A 20,000-nucleotide genomic window follows, 5' to 3' on the forward strand; every position below is an offset into this window, starting at 1 on the left:
TGCAATTACTAACCATGAACTGACTCTGGATATTTCCAGCGGTTTGTTTTTGCTTCCAGGATGTTGTCTAGACACGGTCCGATCCAGTGGCGAATTAGGAATTGATTTAAGGCAAGGTGGCGACTCGCTGGCTTTTCAGTTTCCTCCTCTACATGGGTTCGATCCCCAGTGCCACGAGCTGGGAGATCGTTATCCCTGCACGCAGTTCCATGTTCCAAGACCACACCCCCTTCAGGTGTGTGGTCTTGGACACACCTGTTCAAGACACACAGGTGTGTCTTCAGGTTCCTACAACACTGTCTTATATCGTACACCCTGGAAACACAAACCGTAATTTATTAATCAAGTTGTAACAACGTTCTAATACGTCATAAACACATTAAGCCAAGATGTAACAACTTTATTACAAGTTGTAACAAGCGGAAAATAGAGACAGTTTCGGTTTGTGTTTCCAGGGTCCAGACCATAAGTCAAACACATCAATAGTCAAGAAGATCACAGTTCATAACCGTAGTCATACCATTATTATATCCTTACGTGTATGTAATATATATATATATATATATATATATATATATATATATATATATATATATATATATATATATATATATTATATATATATATATATATATATATATATATAAATATATATATATATAATATATATATAATATATATACTTCGTCAGCTCTTACGCAAGATCCTCGAGAACACTCTCAACCCCCCATACATACATTATACATACAATCATACATATATACACACAAATGTGTATGTCTCGTGACAGTTAGAGCCTGGACAGCTGAGTTGAGTGGCAGTAATTAGGCTGTCTGAGGCCCCTCCCCCCCCCCCCCCGTGCTCACGATTCTCTGACTCAAACTATCCCCCACATAGCCCCCCCCCTCTATCCTTCACCCCCCCCCCCCTAGCCCAAATAAGCCCAGGGGCTTCTTATATAGTTCCCTAGTCCACAAGTATGTGGCTTCTAGTCTCTAGGGGATATTTCCCCCCTCCTCTAGCCCAGAGGCTCTATAAGCTCTCTAAAATAGGCTTAGGAAGGTGCTCAACCTCCCAATTAGTCCCCCATTTTTTCAAACTCCCAGATTTCTATTTCTTTAGCTGCCTAGCTACCTATTTTTTTACAGTTTAATAAGCATTACAATTTCACAGTTACTCGGATCATGCATTTTGATCTTGGTTTGTTCCCAGGTGAAAGTCCCCTAGCATGCACGTCCCAATTTCAGTCCCAATTTCAGTCCCAATTTTAGTCCCAATTTTAGTCCCAATTTCAGTCCCAATTTTAGTCCCAATTTTAGTTCCAATTTTAGTCCCAATTTCAGTCCCAATTTCAGTCCCAATTTCAGTCCCAATTTCAGTCCCAATCTCAGTCCCAATCCTGTATTTCAAACTCCTGTAACTCGACGCAGCCTTCTACTCCTAGCCTTTCAGGATACAAACTTAGCACAAACTCCTAGTATCTAGATCTAGTTGCAGATACTAGCCCCCAGTCCTATCTCCAGCACCTAGCCCGCAGTCCCCCAACCTCGTCTCCAGTCCCTGGATTATGGCTGTATGTTTTAGACTCTAGCCCCTTACGCCTACCACTAGTCCTATATCCAGCTGTATCCCTGACATCCTGTCCCTATCCTCATTTTCAGACCCCCTAGCCCCATCTCCAGACCTTAGTCCTAGCCCCTATTCCTCAGCTTCCAGTCCTTAGATCGTTCTGGAAGGCAACCAACGCCTGCCTGTCAGTCAATCAATGGCATAATTTACTTGGTAATTCAAGGGGTCTCTCGATTGGGGTCATGCAGAAGAGGGTGACCCCTCCCCTTGCCCCCACATGGGTGGGGTCACGCATGGGGGTGATTTACCATTCTCTCCCCCCCTCTCTGGGGGGCTGAAACACCCACCTTCCCCCACCCCCTTCTTGGTGAAGGGGGGGGGGCCTCAACACTCTAGTGGGCGTCTCTCCCTAATCAAATAGTGAGAGTGATTGGGTGAGCCTTGGGATTGGCTGTGGGGACATGAGTACGACGCTTCGGTGATACCGGGGGGGGGGGGGGAGGGGGTGCGTGCGTGCGTGTGTGTGTGTGTGTGTGTGTGTGTGTGTGTGTGTGTGTGTGTGTGTGTGTGTGTGTGTGCGTGTGTGTGTGTGTGTGTGTGTGTGTGTGTGTGTGTGTGTGTGTGTGTGTGTGTGTGTGTGTGTGTGTGTGTGTGTGTGTGTGTGTGTGTGTGTGTAGGTGTGTGTGTGTGTGTGTGTGTACGTGTGTGTGTGTGTGTGTGTGTGTACTCACCTAGTTGTACTCACCTAGTTGTGTTTGCGGGGGTTGAGCTCTGGCTCTTTGGTCCCGCCTCTCAACCGTCAATCAACAGGTGTACAGATTCATGAGCCTATCGGGCTCTGTCATATCTACACTTGAAACTGTGTATGGAGTCAGCCTCCACCACATCACTTCCTAATGCATTCCATTTGTCAACCACTCTGACACTAAAAAAGTTCTTTCTAATATCTCTGTGGCTCATTTGGGCACTCAGTTTCCACCTGTGTCCCCTTGTGCGTGTTCCCCTTGTGTTAAATAGACTGTCTTTATCTACCCTATCAATCCCCTTCAGAATCTTGAATGTGGTGATCATGTCCCCCCTAACTCTTCTGTCTTCCAGCGAAGTGAGGTTTAATTCCCGTAGTCTCTCCTCGTAGCTCATACCTCTCAGCTCGGGTACTAGTCTGGTGGCAAACCTTTGAACCTTTTCCAGTTTAGTCTTATCCTTGACTAGATATGGACTCCATGCTGGGGCTGCATACTCCAGGATTGGCCTGACATATGTGGTATACAAAGTTCTGAATGATTCTTTACACAAGTTTCTGAATGCCGTTCGTATGTTGGCCAGCCTGGCATATGCCGTTGATGTTATCCGCTTGATATGTGCTGCAGGAGACAGGTCTGGCGTGATATCAACCCCCAAGTCTTTTTCCTTCTCTGACTCCTGAAGAATTTCCTCTCCCAGATGTGTGTGTGTGTGTGTGTGTGTGTGTGTGTGTGTGTGTGTGTGTGGGTCCGTGTGTATGAATGACGTGATTGTATGCTATTATTGTATGAATGATGAATTTATATGGAGGTGATTGTATTATGTGAAGGGTGTGTATATGTGTCTCCGGATATGGCTTCAGTGTAATGTCTAGCGTCAAGCCCAACCACTTGGGCTGGACGGTAGAGCGACGGTCTCGCTTCATGCAGGTCGGCGTTCAATCCCAGAGCGTCCAAGTGCTTGAGTTGGTATAGAACGACGGTTCCGCTTCAAGCAGGTCCTTCAGATCCAGAACTACTCCTCCAGACCTTTTTCTCTAGTCGTTACAGATAAAGTCGTTTGCCCTTTTGTGTTAGCCTCTCGCCTGGTTTCCATTCCCATCACCTTACACTTGCTGGCGCTGAACTCTAGGAACCATTTCTCGGAACAACTCGACAGCCTATTTATGTCATCTTGGGAGAGTCTTCCCACTAATCTTGCATCGTGTGCATGTGTTTATTGTTGTGTATTCACACGCATATGTTCGTTTGTGTAAGAAATTCCCCAAAATATCGAGTCGGTAATATGCACTGTCTGAGAGGGTCGACGCTGGTGGACAGGTCAGGGAAGAGTCAAAGAAGGGAAAGGGGTAAGAGCAGGGGGTAAGGGGAAGAGGGGTGAAGAGGGGGGGGTGGGGAAGAGGAAGGGGGGGGGGTGGGGAAGAGGAGGGGGGGTTAAAGAGGGGGAGGGGGAAGCATAGTTATTGGTGCAAATTTATGCCTTTCGCTCGATCGTAATTTTTTCTGACATTCGCGCACGACTTCTCTGCGTTTCATTCGCTATAACACCAACCAATAGCAATTAACCTTTAGGGGTCCGGTATAAGGCATTTTCCGCCTCATTTGCCCTAAAGATTTTACGGTCAGAGGGACGTACGTATAGAGAGGTGCGTGAAGGCAGTATAGCCATTCCACAGGACCTGGAGGAGTGAATGAAGAACAGCGGGGAACCCACAGAGCTGAAGAACACATGTAAACACAGAGAAAGATGGAGTCTGTTACCAGCTGTGGCGACAGGCGGACTGACAGGTGGTGGAGTGGGTGGGGAGTCAGACAGGTGGTGGGGTGGGTGTTGTTACTGCGGTCAAGGGAGGGGGGGAGGGGTTGTAAGGGGGTGGAGGGGAAAGTGGAGGTGGGTGGGGGGTTAGTGATTACACCCCCCTCTGGACTGATCAGGGGGCTGTGCATTCTTGCTTGTGTTGGTAATACGACTAGTTGAGCAAGCTGAGAGAGAGAGAGAGAGAGAGAGAGAGAGAGAGAGAGAGAGAGAGAGAGAGAGAGAGAGAGAGAGAGAGAGAGAGAGAGAGGGAGAGAGGGAGAGAGGGAGAGTGCGCGCAAGCACGCACTCTTGCCACTTTTGAGGGAGAAAATCTAGCAAGAATGACTGCCTCTTGGCCTTTGCATATACGTGGTGCTGCCGTCAGACCGCCAGTGGATTTGAGGGTCGAGCCAAGTGTCCGCAGTTTGACCCGTGTTCGAGTCCCGCCATTGGACATATCCTGGAACTTGTGAAGTTGTGTTCGTATTGGTAACATTTGAAAGCGTAACAAGTGCTTATAACTATATTTTTATAGCTGTTCTTCCATGGAATAACGTTTCTATTATATTCCCCAAGTGTTCGAATGTGTGTGTGCGCGTGTGTTCGGATTCGTTACGGTGTTCATAATGCGAACGTTCTGTGGTTTGTTTATCAGTGATCGGAGTTATCTAGACAAGCGGACTCTCTCGATTGTTCGGAATTCACTTAATATACAAATGTTTGTTGTACGTTGAGTGACCAATTAAGTCCACGTAGCAATGTGACGGCTGTGATTGGTTACTTATCTTGACGCTGGCCTTAAAAAGGCTGTGATTGGTCCGAAGTTTTTATTGATAACCAAATCACATCCGTGATAGGTCATAATCCATGTCGATGGCCAGAACACGCCAGTGATTGGTCCCTCGGCGTCTTGACAATCAAAACATAAGCTGTACTGTGATTAGTTTGTCTCTCTGAACTCCAACAGAAGAAGTTGATTGGAAAACGTCTGTAATTCGTCAAATATCGAGAATCGAAAAGTGATTGGGTCCCCTTGGTTACCTAGTGACGTAAATTAGGCGGTGATTCGTCACGATATCGAGGACTGGTACGTGACTCATGGAGAGTCAGTTCTTGGTGATGAACCAGTGTGAACACATGGTGCGTTCAACAGGTTGTTAGTGTGTTGGTGGTGGTGGTAGAGTGTGAGAATTTCGCCACTCATTTGTCCTGTTTTTAAAACGATTTAAGTTTTCCCAATCTATACCTCGATTGTTGAAGTTGCCCATGATTATGAGCAGAGATATATTCTCGTTTGCAAGTGCTAAAGACTTCTATGTTACACATATGTGAGAGTATACTTACCTAGGTATGCATACATAGATGTTCGTGCATGGGGCTACGCATACTTGTCTAACCCCAAAACTGTGCATTTGCTCTTCCGCTACGCTACGAGTGGAAGAAATCGCTACGTGCAGTTCCCATTCTTCGTTGCGATTAAATTTTTCCTTCTGAGTGTAACCCGCGGAGCAGCTCGAGCAACATGTTTCAAAGAGGCGTCGGAAGCATTCACTTCAAAAACCCACTTCGATACCCTTTTACGGACGCCCGTTTGCTCGAGGACGTGCTAGATATAATGGACGGGCGTCGTCAACAGTCCTCTGAGGATAGATGTAATGGCGCTTCCCGCTGGGAGAAGGCACTGGGGGACGTAAAGGAGAAGACTTCGGGTTGTTCTAGCAGCAGTAGCGACGATGGTATTGGCTCCTCCAACAGGCGACGGCGTCGAAAACGGCGGCCCAAAGCTAAAATCAGGACCAAGGCCGAGACGCTCTCTTCGGAGCCAGTAGATCCCTTGGTCTCTGTAGCTATACTGCGGCGCACAGGTTAGTGTTATAGCATCTTCTGGTACCTACACACACTGGTACCCACACCCACTGGTAGAGCTGGCTGTGGTGGGTGGCGTAGGGTACCTTCCCTGGCAGAGCTGACTGTGGTGGGTGGCATAGGGTACCTTCCCTGGCAGAGCTGACTGTGGTGGGTGGCATAGGGTACCTTCCCTGGCAGAGCTGACTGTGGTGGGTGGCATAGGGTACCTTCCCTGGCAGAGCTGACTGTGGTGGGTGGCGTAGGGTACCTTCCCTGGCAGAGCTGACTGTGGTGGGTGGCATAGGGTACCTTCCCTGGCAGAGCTGACTGTGGTGGGTGGCATAGGGTACCTTCCCTGGCAGAGCTGACTGTGGTGGGTGGCGTAGGGTACCTTCCCTGGCAGAGCTGGCTGTGGTGGGTGGCGTTGGGTACCTTTTAACAGTTGTTTACTTAAGTAAACAACTCAATGAGGAAAGCGACTGTATTGCCATAGTTCGGTTGTTTGAGGTGAACGGAATTATCAGGAGTTACCAAGCTAATTATTGCTGATCATTTTCTCCAACCAATTAGATAATTTAGGCGAACTCTGTGACTAGTAAACTAGCAATTAAGGTCGATGACTGATTATTCCCAGGGAGTAATTTGCTTGGTTAACTGCCCCCCTGACCTAAGGAACCGACCACGATCTTCTTCTTGTTAGAAGATTGTAATGGGATAGTAACGAGGGTAATAAAGAATTGTTATTATTATTATTATTATTATTTGTTACGTCACAGTCTAGTTTACTAAGTTTGACCTTTATATTTGACTTCTAAGTTTGACTTCTACATTTGACTTTTACATTTGACTTCTAACTTTGACTTCTACATTTGACTTTTACATTTGACTTCTAACTTTGACTTCTACATTTGACTTCTAAGTTTGACCTCTATATTTGACTTCTTCATTTGACTTTTACATTTGACTTCTAAGTTTGACTTTTACATTTACAAGCTAAAACTAAGCGTTTTTTTCCCGTGTGGTTATCTTGAGCAATGCGTGGGGGGGGGGGGGGGAGGTGGATATCATATTTTAGTTGAATACTATTATGTGATAGGCATATGTTTAAAAAAAAAATAATGAATTTTTGAAGTGGTCGTGTGCTTTGGCCTTCAGACTTACGCCAAATTGCACTCCAAAATGTTGCAAATGTCAGGGTTTTACGAACGTGGAAATTGCCTCGTTCGTGTCAAGCTGTCCTGGTAGGGAGTCACGCATTCTACCATTCGTTTGTCTATAGTTTGTGTTCTTCTAGAGGCTGAGTGGGGGTGGGGGGACTTGTAGAAAAGGTAAATGGGTATTAGCATGAGGTTTGTGTTCAATGTGTCTCGTTTGGGGGTCAAGTATGTTATCTTTGTTCCTAAATAGATGGCAATCCATGTACAAAATTTGGCCAGGCAAATTGGGCGCCTGACGGCTGAGTGGAGAGCGCTTCGGATTCGTAGTCCAGTGGGTCTGATCCCCGGTAGAGGCGGAAATATAAATGGGGCAGAATTTCTTTCATTCTGATGCTTCCTGTTCACCTAGCAGTAAATAGGTACCTGGGAGATAGACAGCTGCTACGGGCTGCTTCCTGGGAATGTGTAACAAAAAGGAGGCCGGGTCGAGGACCGGGCCGCGGGGACGCTATGCCCCGAAATCATCTCAAGATAACCTCAAGATAGGTAGTTTTAGATAATCCTGGTGATAGGAATTCTAAATTGGCGGAAGCCTGCGTTATTGTGAGGGAGTGAGGGAGGCTGACCTCCCTCACTCTCCCTCACTCTCCCTCCCTCTCTTCCCTCACCCTTGTCAACGCCTTGCCCCAACTGTTGACTCGTCACGGAGTTTGTACAAAGTTATAATGAGGAATACAAACTGAAGAAAACCCGCTAGGACCTCTCCTTTCCCCTCTCTCTCTCCCTTCTCTCTCTCTCCCCTCTCCCTCCCTTTTCCTCCCGTCTACTCCCACCCCTTCACTATCCACTTTCTCTCTCCCTCTCTCTCTCTCTCTCTCTCTCTCTCTCTCTCTCTCTCTCTCTCTCTCTCTCTCTCTCTCTCTCTCTCTCTCTCTCTCTCTCTCTCTCTCTCTCTCTCCAGTCGTTAGTCCCAATGATTCAATTTAATATTTAATTTTATTGTATTTCATTCAATATATATTCTATTGTAACCACGTATTCTACAAACAACATATTCTACGAACCACTTACGAACCACGTATTCTACGAACCACGTATTCTACGAAGCACTTACGAACCACGTATTTTATGAATCACTTATTTTACGAACCACGTATTCTATGAACCACTTATTTTTACGAACCACATATTGTACGAACCACATATTCTACGAGCCACATATTCTTAGAAAAGGGTGGAATAAAACAACAGAAGTCCACATAACTGGTCAGAATTGCACCTTCGTAAACACACATTAATGACATTATGTAATAAAGACACATGGAACACTGTTTATGTAGGGCAAACGTAAATTTGTGTATTTATGTATTTATGTATGTAAGTTAGATTAGCATATTAGTAATCGCCTTCTGTGGTTGATTGTTCAATAAATCACTGAACTATATGTTTAACAGATCTCTCACCCTGTCCATGGAGGACAGAAGACAATGTATATATGCTGGTTAGCATTGTAAATGCTAAATTATAATTTCTGAAGCCAACATACATACAAATGTGTCCACCACCTAATACATAAATTAATAATAATGGGCCAGCCAGAGGCTCTGGACCCGTGTAAGAATATCCATGACAAAAATTGCAGAATACAGAAATACACGTAAAGAATCCAGAAATACACATGTATACAAATACACTGGAGAAGCAAGGCAGTATACATTTATAAACTCCATGAAAGCCGCATATAAACAGATGAAACAAAAGCTATTAACTCCTATTAGAATTGGCCAGTTAATGTTAAGCATGCCATGGGGGAGCGGGGTTATGCTCGCGCCTGCAGTAGGGTTGATGACGCCTCAGGGAGGCCCTAGGTAAGCCTCACTCCGGCAGTAGGGCTGATGACACCTCAGGGAGGCCCTAGGTAAGCCTCGCTCCTGCAGTAGGGCTGATGACACCTCAGGGGTGACCTACATAAGCCTCACTCCAGTAGGGTTGATGACGCCTCAGGGAGGCCCTAGGTAAGCCTCGCTCCTGCAGTAGGGTTGATGACGCCTCAGGGAGGCCCTAGGTAAGCCTCGCTCCTGCAGTAGGGCTGATGACGCCTCAAGGAGGCCCTAGGTAAGCCTCGCTCCTGCAGTAGGGCTGATGACGCCTCAGGGAGGCCCTAGGTAAGCCTCGCTCCTGCAGTAGGGCTGATGACGCCTCAGGGAGGCCCTAGGTAAGCCTCACTCCTGCAGTAGGGTTGATGACGCCTCAGGGAGGCCCTAGGTAAGCCTCGCTCCTGCAGTAGGGCTGACAAAGCCTCAGGGAAAGCAACGACGGCGTTGAAAATCGTATTAGGAACCTAAAAATATAATTAAATGAGATGGTAAAAGTTGAGCCTAGTTTGGCAAACTTCATAATGTTGGTGTCGGTTGGCGGGGGGGGGGGGGGGGGGTTGTTGGGGAGGGGGGGATGGTTGATCAAGTGAAGTGGGGGGGGGGGATGGTTGATCAAGTGGAGTGGGGGGGGGGGATGGTTCTGGGATAAAACAAAATAGTACACTATCATGTAATTGAGGGGACGAGGGAGGGGAATGTCGATGGATTGGTGGGATAGAAGGGTGGATAGGGTGGGTGAGTGATGATTGATAGGGTGATTGGTGGAACTGTTTAAGGATAAGGCTAGGGGGCGTGAGCCAACCTATCCTCACGCTTAATGTGCCCTAATTTTTACGATTTGACGGTACATGTGTCAAATGAGCATCTGCTTGGACAAACACTTTCACTTTTTACGCTTGTCTATCTATCCCTCATCATGTCTATCTTCCTGTCACTTTTGCATCATTTGTATCTTCCTCCTCTCCCTGTTATCATGTCTGTTTGTCTCTGAAACTTGAAAAAAATATAGCTACATAATTTTTTGGATATTGATACAGGTTCGTACCATTTATTCCAGGCAATGTGGGTGGAACAATAATTGCACTTAGATTTCTGACGGAAGTGGGTGATAAACCCTTTCAGGCAAACGAGAGACCCAAGAGCAGCCAGATTAAATTCAATTTTAACAATAAGTGGGGTGACTGCCAAATTAAACTTTTGTCTTCCTCTTGTCGTCTATTATTCTTTTCCACAGTTCTGTCCTCTTCCTCTCCCATTTACCCCTCAACCACGTTCTCCTTTCCCACTCTCGCATTCTCTACCAATCCCAGATCTCCTTATCACCTCTTCCATTTTCTGACTGTTGTATATTCCTTTTAAATTACTCGTTTCATCAATTTCACTTTCCATCTCTTCCCCCTTTCTCCCCCCCCTCCACCCTTCCTTTCTCCTACCACCGTTCCTCCTCCTCTTTCTTCCCCTTCACTATATGCAGAGTCACAATAACGAGGCTGAAGATGCTCACAATGGTCCAAGATGGACTGAAACGTCGTTTCTCCATTTTCTGGTGTGTAGTTTGGTCATTACCTCTCCCTTACACCCTTCTTTCCACCCCCCCACCACTTCCCTACCCCCCTCCCCTTCCCATCCACTATCCCCCCACCTCTCCATCCACTACCCAATCTTCACAGGATAGATCAAAATCTATTCTCTCACAAGGTTCTAAGGCACCAGAAGGTGTTAATAAAGAAATCACATTTAACATGATATATCAATGAACAACAAAAGCCGTGGTGAGGGTTCGAATCTATGCGTTCGGTGCGCTGGATCGACTAGAGTGCGTCTGGGAACATTCCGTGCATTGGTTCGAAACCCTTCGTAATGGCTCCTGTGGATTTGTTCAATAAAGATGAACAAATCAATTTGTTCAATAAAGATGATCTAATTTAACAGTTCGATTTTCTATGGCGTGTGTCTGTGCTCACCTAGGTGTACAGAGTACACCTAGGTGGGAGTACAGTTAGGCGAGTACAGCTAGGTGAGTACACCAAAGTGTACTCACCTAAGGGTACTCATGTGTATATGTGTACCCACTCATTCTGTACTTCTTAACTTCAAACAGTGCTGCTTTGTCTATTTCATAAATTCTCATTAGAATCAAATATGTCGTTATCATATCCCCTCTCTCTTATCTCTCACTTGTGTGGTGAGGTCGTGTTCCCTCATTCTTTCCTCGTAGTTCAAACCTTTCAACGCCGGCACAATTCCTGTTGCATATTTTTGGGTTTTATCTATTTAGACCTCGTTTTTCAGGTGAGGATTTCATATATATCTTGAAAAGTACGTCTGACAAAGAGATTTATAGGGCTTAGAATACTTTTTCTCCTGTTTACCTAGCAGTAAATAGGTACCTGGGAGTTAGACAGCTGCTACGGGCTGCTTCCTGGGGGGGGGGGTGTAACAAAAAGGAGGCTTGGTCGAGGACTGGGCCGCGGAGACGCTAAGGCCCGAAATCATCTCAAGATAACCTCAAGATGTTATCGCTTTCAACGACTTTCTATTGCTTTCACCCTAACTTGTTGCTTGAGACGTTCTTTTGTGCCACAGCATCAACAACAACAACATTCCGAACTGACTGAGGAGTTCCTACTGTATTTTTGTATCTTACTGTCCTGTATCCTCAAGCTTCATTCTGATGTATTCTGAAGCTTCATTCTGATGCCCTATATCAAGCTTCTTAGTGAGAAGCTTGACAGAAATTTATAGACAGAAATCTGTCAATACATTGCACCCTTTTGGCAACATTAAGACGGGATACTAATCTTTGTGAGGCATAGATATATTATCCATAGAGATTTCTATGGCTCCTATTCAATTCAGAGGAGAAAATCATAGCTGAGAAAGCCCAGTGAGAGAGGGAGAGGGCGATACACCGCCCTCGACGCCCTCATCCACAGAACTGACAGCCTCTTAGGTGTGTTGGGCCATCACTTGTGACTGGCTGTTATCGTGCATCACACCCTGGTTCACGGGCGAGACTCGCCCATCACTGGGCGGAGTTGTCGTTTACGATCCGTCAGGTCTAGGTTACCGTATTGTGCCGCCTACCATAACCGCGTAGTTATTGTGTCGTCCACCATAACGCAAGAGTTATTGTGCATCAGACGCCATGATGGAGGGTATATATAACATCCGCCTGAGACAAGGGAGCTATCGTGCTTCACGCATCACGGACCGGAGTTATCGTACAGCGCTCAACGCCACCACAACATTGACAACAATGTCTGCCTCGACCCAATGTTTTGGTTCAGTGAGGATGGAAGAATTATCCACGTGCTTCTTGTTATTCTCTTTGAAACTCATGTTGTTTTGCTCTGTCAGCTGCGTTTCCAGACTCCTTTTGTGTCACGCTTTACCAAATTTATTTACTAAAATGTATGTAAATTTTTCGTGTAGGACTGAAGCTTGCAAAATATTATTGGGTATAACTAAAGCTTTCCAAAATTGATTGTGAATAACTAAAGCTTGTGGAAATTTATGGTGAAATTTAACTAAAGTTTAAGTAGAACTTTAAGCGTAACGCCTAAAAGCTTCGACTCAGACAGCTAGACAAAACAGAGGAGCAGCAATCTTTACTGTAATGTCATCACCATTACTACACCATCAGCACCATCACTACACTGTCAACACCATCACTACACCATCACCACACTGTCAACACCATCACTACACCATCAGCAGAAGGCACGACAGGGCCGATGATTGGCATAGCAACGTTTCGCTAGAGATTCCCACAGATTTCCTGCACGTACGCTCTTCTTGGTTAAGATTCAGCTCACGATGCCGGCCCCCAGCGCTCTGGTGGTGGCGTGGTGGTGGGGTGTGGTTGGTGGCGTGGTGGTGGGGTGTGGTTGGAGGGGTGTGGTTGGTGGTGTGGTGGTGGTGTTGGTGAGGATCACCACGTCAACTTGCCCCCTTACATCCATTGGTAAAGGGATAAGGGTTATGGATTACCCTTTGTCCTCTTTAGGGACCTGGGGCCAGATTCACGAAAGCACTTACGCAAGCACTTACGAACGTGTACATCTTTCCTCAATCTTTGGCGGCTTTGGTTACATTTATTAAACAGTTTACAAGCATGAAAACTTCCTATTCAACTGTTGTTATTGTTATAAACAGTCTCCTGGTGCTTCGGAGCTCATTAACTGTTTAATAATTGTGAACAAAGCCGCCAAAGATTGAGAAAAGATGTACAGGTTCGTATGTGCTTGCGTAAGTACTTTCGTGAATCTAGGTCCTTAACCCTTAGACTGCTCTTGTCGATCTCAAACGGGAGAGCAACGACGCTCCTGTGCGCAGTTTGATGGGTAAATCGAATGTTCTAGACGCACATTTCTTCATCGTTATCTATTAGACGAACTGTTTTCTATGACCTAGTTTTCTATGACATTTATTTCATACACGTAACAAAACTCTGTGCATTTTGCCTTCCCTTCTCTTGCAATTTGCAATTCCTAACTTCTTTTTGTTTCCCGTTCGTCTATATTAAATTTTTATACCAATTTTTATCAAATGCTTTAAAAATATTCCCCCCCATCATTTAATCACTTATACATTGGAAACTCAGATGAGTCACAGAGATGTTAGGAAGTTTTCTTTTAGCGTGAGAGTAGTGGGAAAATGGAATGCACTTCAGGAACAGGTTGTGGAAGCAAATACTATTCATACTTTTAAACCAGGTATGATAGGGAAATGGGGCAGGAGTCATTGCTGTAAACAACCGATGCTCGAAAGGCGGGATCCAATAGTCACTGCTCGATCCTGCAAGCACAAATAGGCGAGTACATGTTTTTTCTTAGTTCGAATTAGAGCATTTAATAAAATTTTCATTCATTTAGCGGAATTATTATTCAAAGTAAAAAATTAATACCGATATTATCCTGGGGGCTTTATCTATATCTATAGAAGAGAATATCTATCTGTCTGAGGCTGGAGGCTATAGCTGCTTGGAGCTAGAATTATTCAACTTTATAGAATTAAAGGTGATTGTATAGGTGATTGTATTGTATTGTACACCACAATACTGCCATAGGGAGTATTGTGGTGGATGTGTGCTCACTCCCATGCCTCTATTGAAGAGAGGCAGGGCCACACTACCCCCCTGAACGTAGTTGCTGGATCTGAAATGTTTGACTCAAAGTCCATAGAGTTTAGCTTTCAGGATATTTAGTGTGTGTGAGGAAATGGGTAACGTGTGTGTATGGGGGGGAGGGGGGAATGGTTTGAATATGTTTACAGTGATGAGGACAAACCTGTCTCCTGAGGCCCACATAAAAAGAATAACACCTGCGGCGTATGCAAGGCTGACTAGCATCAGAACAGCCTTCAGGAACCTGTGTAAGGAATCATTCAGAACCTTCAGCATTCCACAGGGACGTTAGAAAGAACTTTTTCAGTGTCAGAGTAGATAATAAATGGAATGCATTAGGCAGCGATTTGGTGGTTATCTCTTGAGGTTATCTTGAGATGATTTCGGGGCTTTAGTGTCCCCGCGGCCCGGTCCTCGACCAGGCCTCCACCCCCAGGAAGCAGCCCGTGACAGCTGACTAACACCCAGGTACCTATTTACTGCTAGGTAACAGGGGCATTGGGTGAAAGAAACTCTGCCCATTGTTTCTCGTTGGCGCCTGGGATCGAACCCAAGACCACAGGATCACAAGTCCAGCATGCTGTCCGCTCGGCCGACCGGCTCCCCGGTGGAGGCTGACTCCATACACAGTTTCAAGTGTAGATATGATAGAGCCCAGTAGGCTCAGGAACCTGTACACCAGTTGATTGACGGTTGAGAGGCGGGACCAAAGAGCCAGAGCTCAACTAGGTAAGTAGAACCAGGTGAGAACACACACATTAGATGAATGCGGGCGTTGGTTAGGTAGTTGGAGCATCTTCACCCTTCGAGAGAATTTTGTGTAGCGAAGCGCGTTAGAATACAAATAGCCGACTATCGTGAGAGATGCGGCACTCTTTGCCTTTACTTCCCCTTCTCCCTTCTTTATTGCTGTCTGTCCCTTCTCCCTTTCTCACTCTCCATTCTCCGGCCGGCTCTTCTGACTTCTCCAGTCCCTTCTATCCCTCCATATCTCATTTCTCCTTCCCCCCTATTTCCATCCATATCCCATTTCTCCTTTCCCCTCACTCTTCCTTCCATTCTTCCCCCTTTCTCTTTATTCCCTCTCTCTTTATTCCTCCCATTTCCCCGCCCCTCCCTCCCTCCACACCCACACATTCGTCTGATGAAAATATGTCCAGTCAAAGGCGTACTGCTGACTTTGTGGAATTGTGGATTGTCTGAAGTTACTACGTGTGTGTGTGTGTGTGTGTGTGTGTGTGTGTGTGTGTGTGTGTGTGTGTGTGTGTGTGTGTGTGTGTGTGTGTGTGTGTATGTGTGTGTGTGTTCTCACCTAGTTGTGCTTGCGGGGGTTGAGCTCTGGCTCTTTGGTCCCGCCTCTCAACTGTCAATCAAGGGGTATACATATTCTTGAGCCTACTGGGCTCTGTCATATCTACATTTGATAGTGTGTGTGTGTGTGTGTGTGTGTGTGTGTGTGTGTGTGTGTGTGTGTGTGTGTGTGTGTATGTGTGTGTGTGTGTGTGCTCACCTAGATGTGCTTGCAGGGTTGAGCTAGACTCCTGGCCCCCTCCTCCTGAACGTTCTTAGATTAATGCGATAACTTAATTTCTCACCCTTATATCAAATTTACATTTAAAACATAAATCGAATTAGCTTTAATGTCTTCAGTGTTGAAGCCGTCGAAAAGTACACTTATTGACAGCTCCGACAGTGCCTTTGACGTCTCTATAACTCATGTTTTTACTAATGAGTTCAGTTGAACAGAACCATCCTCTCCCCCCCTCCCCCCCCCTCCCCTCCCCCCCTCCCCCCCTCCCCTCCCCCCCCTCCCCCCCTCCCCCCCCTTGTTAAAAGTCCATGTCAAGCGGCAGACAAGAAAAATGTCAAATCCTACTTGACCCAAAAAATAAAATGTGTTGAAAGGTTCAGAGATTAATATATTTGTTTGTGTTTGAGAGCATGAGAGAGAGAGAGAGAGCGCAGTAGGCTACGTGGTGCCAGTGCCATTATGACAGGGCCAAAAATTGGCAGGAGTGAGAATGTGAAGCCTGGTGGCACCGCCAGTGTCACGGTGCCTGGATCAGAGTGCCATTACTTGTTAGAGAGAGAGAGAGAGAGAGAGAGAGAGAGAGAGAGAGAGAGAGAGAGAGAGAGAGAGAGAGAGAGAGAGAGAGAGAGAGAGAGAGAGAGAGAGAGAGTACCTTTCTCCTACCACGTCCATTCCTAGTGTGGCTCTGTGACCACACTCTTGTCAGTGCCACACCCACACTCTTGTCAGTGCCACACCCACACTCTTGTCAGTGCCACACCCACACTCTTGTCAGTGCCACACCCACACTGTTGTTAGTGCCACACCCACACTGCTGTTAGTGCCACACCCACACTGTTAGTGCCACACCCACACTGTTGTTAGTGCCACACCCACACTGTTAGTGCCACACCCACACTGTTGTTAGTGCCACACCCACACTTGTTAGTGCCACACCCACACTGTTGTTAGTGCCACACCCACACTGTTAGTGCCACACCCACACTGTTAGTGCCACACCCACACTGTTGTTAGTGCCACACCCACACTGTTAGTGCCACACCCTCACTTGTTAGTGCCACACCCTCACTGTTGTTAGTGCCACACCCACACTGTTAGTGCCACACCCACACTGTTAGTGCCACACCCACACTGTTGTTAGTGCCACACCCACACTGTTAGTGCCACACCCTCACTTGTTAGTGCCACACCCTCACTGTTGTTAGTGCCACACCCACACTGTTAGTGCCACACCTACACTGTTAGTGCCACACCCACACTGTTGTTAGTGCCACACCCACACTGTTAGTGCCACACCCTCACTTGTTAGTGCCACACCCACACTGTTGTTAGTGCCACACCCACACTGTTAGTGCCACACCCTCACTTGTTAGTGCCACACCCACACTGTTGTTAGTGCCACACCCACACTGTTGTTAGTGCCACACCCACACTGTTGTTAGTGCCACACCCTCACTGTTGTTAGTGCCACACCCACACTGTTGTTAGAGCCACACCCACACTGTTGTTAGTGCCACACCCACACTGTTAGTGCCACACCCACACTGTTGTTAGTGCCACACCCTCACTGTTAGTACCACACCCTCACTGTTAGTGCCACACCCACACTGTTAGTGCCACTCCTTCACTGTTGTTAGTGCCACACCCACACTGTTAATGCCACACCCACACTGTTAGTGCCACACCCACACTGTTAGTGCCACACCCAGACTGTAGTTAGTGCCACACCCACACTGTTAGTGCCACACCCACACTGTTAGTGCCACACCCACACTGTTGTTAGTGCCACACCCTCACTGTTGTTAGTAGGATTAATATCAACATTACCAAGATCAATATTAGAATAACTGGGAATAATATAATTACATGGATTAATATCAGTATTTCTGGGATTAATATCATTGAAGGTGATACATATACCCAATATATGTATCAATGTATATTTTTTTGAGAGAGAGAGAGTTTTTGGAGAGAATTTTTGGATTGTTTGTTTTAGAGAGAGAGTAAGTTACATGTTTTCACGATGTTATAAACCAGGACCTCACAGTTCTCAGAAATAAGGAAATGAGCATTCTTCTAAAGCTCCGTCCAGTCCAAGCACTTGGGCTGGACGGTAGAGCGACGATAGAGCGTCATGCAGGTCGTCGTTCAATCCCCGACCGTCCACAAATGGTTTTGGCACTATTCCTTTCCCCTCCGTCCCATCCCAAATCCTTATCCTGACCCCTTCCCAGTGCTATATAGTCGTAATGGATTGGTGCTTTCCAAAGTGTTTTGGTTCGTACCTGTCGTACGACCCATCTTACGACTTATCGTAGGAGCTGTGTTACGACCTGTCGTAGCTGTGATCTTCCTTGTTATGGGAGCGTCACCTTACACCATCTTTTTTCTCGAAATTTTCTAACTGTTGCACTGTGATGGGGTTAACACCCATTAGGCAAGTAATGAAGGAATTATGAAAAGTTGGGAGGATGTGGTAACCCAAGGAGGCCATCCCTGCCTCACACACACGCACACACGCACACACACACGCACTCACTGTTCACACCAGTTCTTGCTGGGTCGCCTTCCTCGTATCTTCGTAAATATAACATGAATTGTTCTTAAATGTTCTTGAACGGTTTTTGAGAACGTGCACCTGGCAGGAGGCCACACCTGAGCCACACCTGAGCCACACCTGAACTCCTTAGTGGCTCATTTGCATATTTAGAAGGTTCCCCGTGGCACAGTAGTCTACGCCCTCGTGTTACAACCGGACAGATGGATCCGGAAACAATTGGGTTTGTTTGCTTTCTCCTGATTCCATTATTCACCTGATGAATAGATTCCATGGATCTAATGAGCTGTTGTGGGTTGCATCGTGGTAAAGGTCAGTAGTTGACCAAGTGATAACCTTTTTGATATGTCATGACAACCTTGTGAATATAGCAAGATAACCTTGTGGATATAGCAAGATAACAAACCTCACAACCCCCCCCACAACCACACACAACCCCCCCCACAACCCCCACGGTCACCTGGCCGAACCAGCGACCAAGAAAGTCTCCGGCAAATGCCCGATGACAAATTTATGCTAGGCAATATTTTGATGCCATGGTGAGACAGCCGGTTGCCATAACTTCTGGTCGCCATATGGCGCCTGCAACGCACCAGTGTTGCCACATTGCAACCCCTGTTGTGCAACCACTGTTGCAACAGCGGGCACTGTTTACATCGACCAGTAGCAGCTATCTTGTATAGTACATCTGTGGTTCTAAACTACCATTCCATGGTTCCAGTTCAAGTCTGAGCTGGAGGACACAGCTCCGAGACACATGTTTGAGGAAGACACATCCCCGAGACACATGTCAAAGGAGCCCAAACGTCTTATAGACGCTGAACCAATCTTGACCAAATACGTCATCGATGGCGTCACAATTATTTACCTATTTTTATTTACATAATTCTGCTAGGAAATAGGGCATTAATAGGGATAAATAGGTATAAATAGTCCTTGGAATTATATTAGGCTCTGCCTCTGTAATTAGTGAGGAGATACAGGTATATATATTACATCAATAATTGGAAATAATTTTTCAAAAATATCTTCCAGTGTGGCAGAGTGGTCTACGTTTGGGATTCACAACCCAAAACACAAAGGGGGTTCGATACCTTGTGTAGTCAGAGGGTGATAGGGGCCACGTTTCCTTTCATCTCATGCACCTCTTCACCTAGCAGAAAAATAGAACATTCTTGAACATGCCGCAGTGTTCATCATTCTAGAACATGCCACAGTGTTCATCATTCTAGAACATACCACAGTGTTCATCATTCTAGAACATATTTCTAGAACATACCTCAGTGTTCATCATTCTAGAACGTACTTCTAGAACATACCTCAGTGTTCATCATTCTAGAACATACTTCTAGAACATGCCACAGTGTTCATCATTCTAGAACATACCACAGTGTTCATCACTCTAGAACATACTTCTAGAACATACCACAGTGTTCATCATTCTAGAAGTGTTCCATACCACAGTGTTCATCACTAGAACATCTAGAACATGCCTCCGTGTTCATGGGTTTGTTCTCGTGGGATATTTGTGTCTGGAGAAACGCCAGACACCAGACACGTTCATTAAGGTTCAGTATTGTATGATTATTACTATTAACGGCGCTCTTACAGCTCCTACACACGCGGGCGTTATTGTACATCTGGCAGTTGGAGTGTTTTGGTCCCCCCGCGCATGCGCACTTCTCTTGTTTTGGTGGCCCCCCACGCATGCGCCCCTCTGTTGTTTTGGTCCCCCGCGCATGCGCACTTTTGTTGTTTTGGTCCCCCGCGCATGCGCCCTTCTGTTGTTTTT

The 20,000-nt window shown here is 46.1% G+C and overlaps 1 protein-coding gene across 6 annotated transcripts in view; it reads left to right on the plus strand.

The window, feature by feature from the left end:
- Nucleotides 1-20,000, plus strand: part of LOC123747159 (uncharacterized) — a 471,756-nt gene that overhangs the window by 417,614 nt on the left and 34,142 nt on the right. The window contains exon 1 of one of the 6 annotated variants that reach the window (XM_069313935.1): nucleotides 4,496-5,975. The exons of the other annotated variants lie outside the window; for them this stretch is intronic. Coding sequence (XP_069170036.1) covers nucleotides 5,633-5,975 — 343 coding nt within the window. The 5' untranslated portion in view covers nucleotides 4,496-5,632. Of the gene's footprint in view, nucleotides 1-4,495; nucleotides 5,976-20,000 lie in introns of those variants that run through there. 6 annotated transcript variants of the gene reach the window in all.

The sequence above is a fragment of the Procambarus clarkii genome, chromosome 77 (genome assembly GCF_040958095.1).
Source record: "Procambarus clarkii isolate CNS0578487 chromosome 77, FALCON_Pclarkii_2.0, whole genome shotgun sequence".
Taxonomy (NCBI): domain Eukaryota; kingdom Metazoa; phylum Arthropoda; class Malacostraca; order Decapoda; family Cambaridae; genus Procambarus; species Procambarus clarkii.